This window comes from Phytophthora infestans, genomic scaffold (genome assembly GCF_000142945.1).
Source record: "Phytophthora infestans T30-4 supercont1.9 genomic scaffold, whole genome shotgun sequence".
NCBI lineage: Eukaryota > Oomycota > Peronosporomycetes > Peronosporales > Peronosporaceae > Phytophthora > Phytophthora infestans.
In genome coordinates, this window is record NW_003303750.1 from 780,814 (window position 1) to 789,084 (window position 8,271).

An 8,271-nucleotide genomic window follows, 5' to 3' on the forward strand; every position below is an offset into this window, starting at 1 on the left:
CCTCCAGTTTTGGTTTCTGTTACCGCACACGTGATTCGTATATAAGGTAGACAGCAAATCTATGCTTCGCGTGTAGTGCCTCACTCGATGCTGTAGTTTCAAATTGGTGAGGGCAACACTAATTGGAATACCGCTGTGAGCGCTGATGGCACAGATAGCATGGTTTACATGTGTCCAAGTGAGCGAGTATACTCTGGATCTATTGTAACGCGCAAAGCAGATAAGGCCGGTCAGCTTGCAAGGGGCTCACAGCAGATACCATGCGCTAATTATTATATGAAACGCGCTACGCTCTGTAGGTGCGTCAGCATTATTGACAGCGCCATAGTCAGTTTACCGTATGTGCGGCTCCAAGCCTCGTACCGTCAGCCAGCTTACAAAATACAAAGATGGGTAGGAAAATGGGGGCCTAAAAGGGCATATATTCCAATTACTTGCTCTTCTGCTGCTTCTTTCGCTCAATGTACCTGACGTTTCGGGCGGTCAGCTTGCGAGGGCGTGTACCTGACGTTTCGGGCGGTCAGCTTGCGAGGGCGGCTGTGTCTATTTTTCTTCTTGAGGTACCAGTCAGGGCCCATCACCTCTTCGACGTTTGACAGGCTTTCCTGGCGGCGCACTTCGGCCGAATTAGGTGGTGGAGGCTTTTCCTCCCAGAACTTAACCGCTTTTGGGCCGTTCTTGCAGGCAATACAGTGCCGCACGCTGCCCCGTCCGCTGATTGTACGGAATGGGTAGCCATACTGCAGCTTCTTGCAGCAGACGCAGCGCGCTCGGGGGTCCGTCGTAGACCGCTGCGGGTTCAGCAGAAGCGGGTCAATCTTCGCCTCGCATTGCTTGCACGTAGGGCCCACCATTTTGCAAACTGTGCGTATGTTAGCAAAATATTTTGTTTTAACCAATTACTTGCGTCCAAATATTAGCCAATAGCTTGGAAATATAAGGCTGGTATTTATTATTTAGAAACATATTAGACAGTTGATACTAACGTTTTGGCTTTGCTATAATATATTAATATCAGATTCCCAAACAAATACATGCTTTACATGCAATATAAATTGCCTAAAACAATTATCGATCGTGCGCGCATGCATCCGTCGGGTGCGGTGCACGGGAGCAGATAGCGCAATGACCGTGCAGCCGCGCGCCTTCATTGCACGGTGGTAGTGGTGAGTGTCAGTGAAGTAAAGAAGATATATATTCGCAAAGTCCCTACAAAAAGCGCTGGTCGTGAAGCCTACTTTAGTGTTAAAAAAATACTATCGTCTCTACTTTAGAAAGTCTGTGGAAAATAGCATCGCCGAGCTCTTACAATTGCGGCTTGTGAAGCTTATATTAGTAATATTAATACTATTAATATCGTCTTTATTTTGAAAAGTGTGTGGAAAATAACATCCCTGAGCTCTTACAAAATACTGGTCTGTGAAGTCTACATTAATAATGATAAAAATCTCTATTTGAAAAGTGTGCAGAGCTCTTAGAAAATAAAGTGGTTACTGTGCCCGATTTGCAGTACATACGACAGGTTTTGCGCAATAATCAAGTATCTCCTGGCTGTTTGCATCCAATCGATGTGTTTCGTGCTCGGCAAAACTGTTTAGCTTACGTCCAATCGCGAGGGCGATAGACGGTCTGATCGTGCGACAGATCCAGTCAGTGTCGCAGGTCGGCAGGTATTGCCCAATCAGGGCGCGAGTTAATTGTGTCACGCTTTTGGATATAATTGTAATTTTAGCATAGTTAGGTCGAGTCAGAGAGGTAGGCGCGGTCGGTAGGATAGGAGGAAACTGTATAAGACAGGCCGAGTGTAGCCATGCGAAAAGGCAGGAAAAAGCAGCAAGACGGGGAATGCGACGGACTGACGGACGGACAGACCGACAGGTTACAAGGTTAGAAGCGGAGAGATAATAGAATTCATAATATTACAGTAACAAGCAAAACCTCCGTACAAGCTTACAGTACAACGCAGCCAGAAAATCCCGTTACCAATCACAACATCAGATTCCAGGACCCACAAACTTGATTCTTCAAAGTCAAACAATTTGTTCACATAGGCTTTCTAAACGAATATAACACACAAGCAGTGTTGTGTTCATTTACAGCACATATGCCTTATATGCGGGGTAAGACGGTAGTCTGTCTGGGCAGCACGTAGCGAGTTGCCCTATTACATGCACACAAGAGGCCAGAGTTTTGGCTCATCTGTATAATGAAAATACGGCGCTCCAGGCAAAATGTGGGGCAAGGCAATGCGTTGCGCACGCAACTGAGGCCACGCAAGTTGCGTGGCCCGTGAGCAATACCACTGAACTGGTAGTTCCGCCCTTCTGCGCGAAAATATACGCGAATGCAAATTGGACGTCCTTAATTAACTACTTGTAGAATAGAGAGAGAAGCCTTGATTAGTTGCCAACATTGGGCTTCGACAATGGTTGCCCAACACTCGTGCCGAAAAGTGAGATGATCTCAGCTCCCGAAAAACATCGGCATCAGATGGACATTTGGCGCGTACATTCGTTATTGCGAATCGTTATCTCCGACGGAGCAGTGATGCAGCAGTAACCAGTGGTTACTGCTATGTGGCTACTAACCACATGAATGCTGAAGTGGCAAATAAGGTACACCATCACCATTGCGAGCACTATATGTTCATCCTTACATCGCTAGCTGCCTTCTATCCGTTTTGAAACTGCATGTACTCGTCGTCGACGAGTCGTCGATCATAACGCGGATATATTTGCAAACGATATTGTCTCTCAAAGTCTACTGATTGTTCTCCCCGTAACCGATTGCAACTCAGTTTTAAAAATGTCACTGGTAAGAGTTGCATGAGAGACATCACTAGAGTCATCGCTTTTATCGCTAAGCGATTCTCGGCGAAACAGCCAGCAACTACTATAAGCGCGGGAGTCCGTAGAAATGACCGTGAAGTACAGTATCTACAGCACCGATAACAAGCTACGTCAATCTGCAGTTATATCGCTGCCTTTTAAATCGGACAAGTTGTCGGTTGGTTGTACCTGGCTTCAACATGGACCAAAAACTACCAATAGCCAAATTACGACCTTTCACAGTGATACGCGCTGGAAAAGAAGAATAGCGTTCGTGCGCTTCGTGCCTGCTCATTCCACTTCTGTCGTGGAGGCAGAGAGACCACTTTCGAAAAGTCCATGGCCGGACGTAAAGACGGTGACGAAAATGAAGACGTCAACGTCGTGACCGACTACAACGATCTCGATCTGCTCGACGAACTGTTCACGGAGCGGAGCGATACGAGCGAGAAAGACCACGGCCTGACCATCTCCATCGACTGGAGCGAGAATGCCATCGACACAAGGCGAGATGAGGCCGATCTCGCCTCCAAAGACGCGTCCACCGAGAGCTCGGACTCTGACAACTTAAGCATGACGGTTGAATGCCTTCCGGTCCTATTGCGAGCCACGAGCCAAGGCGCGTACTTCGATTTCCGCAGCTTGGATCCGGATCATACTGTGGGGCGTACACGGGTGCCGTGGCACTCGAAGAGCATCTCGGACCTGAGAGATCCAGACACAAAACCGACGCGCATCGTCGCGTTCGACGTCGGTGGCAAGCTCTTCCGCTGTAAAGAGAGTTTGATCGCCAAGTACCCACTTAAGAGACTCAACCAGATCATCACGTGCGGCTGTGGCAAGATCGGCTGCTTAGACGACGCCTTCTTCATCGACCGTAATCCGCAACACTTTGAGATGATTCTGGACTGGTATCGTACAGGAAAACTTGTACGACAGCGCAATGTGGACGAAGAAGCGTTCAAAGATGACGCAATCTACTTCGATCTGTACGAAGAGCTGTTCCCACCAACCCCATCGGGGGAACCGCCACAGTCGTGGCCGACTACCAAGGCCCCACCTGGCCTACCAGTTCGTAGAAGATCCGTTAACGATGTTGACTTAGGGCGCAGCAATACCAAACGCGTCAGTATGTTCGCCAACATGCCGTCTCCACCTGTCCAGCAGAAGAATCAGGCCGAGTCTTCGACCAACACGAACGACGAGGGGCCACAAGACGTAGCGCTTCTTACAGCTATAGACGACGTTCCGCTGCGGTTCTTCCGACGCGAGAGACGTGTGTTGACGACGACGAGCATCCCTTTAGTGTTCATGATCCGTCGATTCGAGCAGTTGTTGGTGGAGAGTGTGAAAGGACGAGGCAAACTCATGATCCGAGTGTGCGATGCCACAGGGATGCAGAAGGTAGACGTCCATGAAGCGGTATTATTCGACAGTCATTCCCGGTTCTACCTAAAGGGAGGGCGCGCTCAGCTGCAACAAAACGCGCTGCTGCCAGGTGATCACGTATACACGTTCTGGATGGAGGAACACACCAATGCGGCGAGCGTTCAAGCGTCTACGCCTCCAGCACTTGATATCGACTTTAAACTGATCTTTAAATTCGACCCTGACGACCGGATCACACACAGTATGGAAGCCGAGCTAGTGCGCGCATCGGACGTCAACGATGTTATCCGCACACTAACCCCCGAAGGAACATTACAGTCGAACGGGAGGGTGGGTTCGTATTCGCCTTGTCTGTTCATGCCGCCCAAGCGCGAGCCAGAGCTCACTGTACGTCCGGATGACACCAGTACAGAAGCAACTGAAAAACTGTCATCTTTCTCGAAGAAGAAAGGAGTAAAGCGTGGGAATCCACACGACGCGAAGTCGTCTTCTATTCGACACGCAGGAGCTTCGATCGTGCGTGGACAGATCCCTCGTCCACGACCTGCACAGGGCAAGATAACCGTGTATCGACCAGATAAATTGGACTTGAATCCGTCTCCAACGTTGCTTGGCCTGCATCGATCCGACAGAAGGATCGACAATCAATCAAAGCCAGCGCATCACGAAATGCAGCCGCGTCTATTTCGATGAGTTTTAACGTGTACAAAACGGCTACAGAGTGCAAGAAGTCTAACACTAAGAAAATACGTTTGTCGTCCATGAAAAACTACGATCACACTCCTTGAGGCAACAGCGACGTGAGTAGCCGCTCCATTTGGCCGAGATTGTCGGCCGATAGACGCATCTCGCCGTCCTCTGACGCGCAACACGCGTCTTGGAGCAGCTCCAGCATACTTAAGTACTCCTGGAACTCTTGGATCGTCCAGGACGGCTCGCTTTTCACGCCGTCATTTCGAGCCAGTGATGATACACACGTTGGACTGAGCATAGTACTTCGTGCTGTCGAGCCAGGTTTGCAGACAATAGGCGATCGGGCGTTCACCACGTCGTCGTCGTGATCGGCCAGCGCGGCCACGCTGAAGGGCTTCCCCACGGACTGGAAGCCGTCGTAGTTGACCATCGGCTCGCAAACGTCGTTGAATACGAGCTGGTTGCCATTGTAGTCAGCGTTGAGCTTACCGTCTTGCTCTTGCTGCGTTTGTTTGTCGTCTTCGTGGCTCACTTCAGGACGACTGTGTCGCTTCGAGAGCACTGACGGTGCAGGAGGCCCAACGACTTTACTCGTCGACTCTGCAGCTTTGAGCTGGCGTGGGTCGTGCGCAGGTGTTTCGAGCTGGTTCATGCTTGACTTCGATCACCTCCTGGCCAGAAAGCAGATTGCAGAGTGCGTTGTGCGCTGCAGCGTACTGCCAAGTCGCGCATTGTAAGCCCTTCCTCTCTATTTCCGGCCACTTGCCAGTAGACGCCCATGAGTCGAAAAATACACGTTAGAAAGGCCGCACGCTTGCTAACATCCCATGGAAAAGTGTCACTGTTCCACGCGATCCAATTTGGATTCCAAATGAGCATCGGACTGCTCGTCCGGCGAGACATTTTGCAGCAAATTCGCCGTGGCTTCGTATGGCTCCGTGCTACATGTATCGGTAGCGGTTGGAACATGATACAGGAGGTCGTCTATCGGCAATTGCTGCCGAGCAAGGTTTCCATAGACTAAGCTTGTGACGGTTTAAAGGGAGCTCGTATTATTAGTAATAGTGCGGCTAGTTCTGTCTGTGAAGCTGCCGTTGGTCGGAGTGTGGCGATTGTAGTACAATTTCGCTCAACGGCACCCTTGACCCGGGTATTGTTGCAAGAAGGAGTCGTTGTGGCTGGAATGTCGCTGTATTGTCAGTTAAGTTGTCGATACAGTCGGAGCGATGAAGTATTCGGTCAGTACATGTCGAGTTCGTGGTGCAACGCATACATTTATTGGTGTGCTTATCGGACTCCTAGCACACGAAAGCTGGTGAGCAAGTTCGGCGTGACACGTCATGCAATTATACAGTTTCGCTCTTCTAACGCCATGCAGCCACACGCGCGCGACTTGCCACTGCAAGTCGCAACTTGCGACAAGGTGTCGGACTCCAGTGAAACAATTCTATAATAGATTCTCACGGTTCTCGGTGGTTTATAGATTGCGGACCTTCGCGGCGAAGTTCGCCGGTGTACAGGCTCAAGTGTCGCCACAAATGCAACTACCATTGAATACGCTCGGAACGTGGAAAAAGAAAGAAGCGAGCTCGCTAAATTTTCTTGGATGCTTCGCTATCAGCGATCACTTTCTGAACAAGTCTTGAGAGGAGCTGCAGGAAATCCTCTTTGTAGTGATACCATCGACAAGCCGTCTGGAGGATTCACTATCCAGAGCTGTACCCACCGTCGCCTTTACGACTGCTCCATTGGTCTAAGCGATGGCTGCAAAGATGTACTGTACAGCGTGAGCGTGCGCCAATCTCTTGCATACCGGTACATACCCGCACCCGTCGTTGTGAGCCATGAAATCACACGGCTCTTCTGGGTTGTCTTCTGGGCTTCCAGTGTTAAGCCCTGAAGAGGACGATGAGCTTGCCATGACGATGTTGCGCTAGCACACAAGACGCCTGATGTCCATCAAAGAGCTGTCCATCGAAGAGCTGCTACACGCCAGAAAGCGAAGGCGAACCCATGGAATTGGCAGATTATTTTGCTGGACGTTGATCACCAAACGAGCATTCTCTTAAGTAACGGATGTCTGGAAAGTAATCATCATTGATTTTGTTTCAATATGTACAATCTACCCGAATAATTTTATTTTTAGATTTTAAATAAATATATAAATTACCGTAAATAATTCAAAATGTATTTAGGGATTTGTGAGTAGAAAATGATTTATTTTGCTCTTTACGTTCAAGCTGCAATTATTAATTTTTGTTAATAGAGTTTTGCCCTACGCTATTTATTGCCGCAGATCCAGGAATAGTAAATGATAGTTGACACACATCCCACATTCGAGCTATTGCGCAACTCATTCCACTTTGGCTCGTCACGAAGCTAGTGCCAAGCCCCTTGAAAATCAAATCTCTGCTCATACAACCCCTCATACCTCAGCATCGTCAATGTGGGGCCTCTAAAAATGAACTGCGTATTTGCTTTTTCTCTAGATTGGCACCTTCCGCTGTTTGGGAGAATCCACCGCACGCGAACATTATCTCCGGTCAAAATCAGGGAACCCGACAACGAAGGGTGTGGCGAAGGCGTTATCGGAGATGTTGCTGCCACAGAGCGTTCGCGATCGGCTGGCGCTACAAAGTAAGGACCGAGAGGTCTATGGAGGCGAGTAGTCAGCGAATCCTCAGCTACTGCAATGTCTAAGCCTCAGCTACTGCAATGTCTAAGCGCAGTGAGGTCAAAGCTTTTACTGCCGCCGGAAAAATTTAATTGCTAAAGAAGCGCGGAGAAAACCAAATTTTGATTCAATCGACCAGTGGACTGGATGTCGCCGCGATTTTTACAACTCAAAACGCAAAGCATTCTTCGTCGACTAGAAGAAGAAAATATATTTTTTACAAACATCCTCTGCAGTCCATGTAACCAGGGAAATAGTAGTGCACGTTTGGGTAGAGCGTTAACTATAGCTTATTGTTCTAGCTTTGGGGTCTGCCCGGAGAGAATTCCTGACAACCATCCTATATTTCTCAATTGTTCGCCTCTGGTCCAACTTTCCGGAAGAATCGTTTGTATTGGTCGCTCCTGCTGCAATAGCTGCCGGACGACGCCTTCGGGTAGTCCCGCTTTTCCTCCATAAGTATTTCATAAGTTCCAGTCTTCTCGAATTGTTTCTACTGTGACTTCTCTTTGCAGCTCAATGGTACGTGTGCATGCAGCAGCTTTCTATCTGGAGCTTTCACTCTAGATCGCTTCGGCTTCGTTCCCTGAGAGCCCCCACTCGACCGCGCAGCCAAGGCGAGTACAGAAATACGATGTCGATGTTACCGTAAGTAGATATTTGGTGTAGCAATTAAAACTCACTCGC

At 49.0% G+C, this 8,271-nt stretch overlaps 2 protein-coding genes across 2 annotated transcripts; one reads left to right on the forward strand and one right to left on the reverse strand.

Moving 5' to 3' along the window:
• Window positions 1–3,134: 3,134 nt before the first annotated feature.
• Window positions 3,135–5,399, forward strand: PITG_05818 (uncharacterized protein; the record flags this gene model as incomplete). Its single annotated transcript, XM_002998015.1, has 1 exon — window positions 3,135–5,399. One exon carries the CDS (start codon window positions 3,168–3,170, stop codon window positions 4,908–4,910), a length of 1,743 nt encoding a protein of 580 aa, XP_002998061.1.
• On the reverse strand, window positions 4,993–5,340 carry PITG_05819 (uncharacterized protein; the record flags this gene model as incomplete). Its single annotated transcript, XM_002998016.1, has 1 exon — window positions 4,993–5,340. The coding sequence occupies one exon, from the start codon at window positions 5,338–5,340 to the stop codon at window positions 4,993–4,995; it is 348 nt and encodes a 115-aa protein (XP_002998062.1).
• Window positions 5,400–8,271: the final 2,872 nt, after the last annotated feature.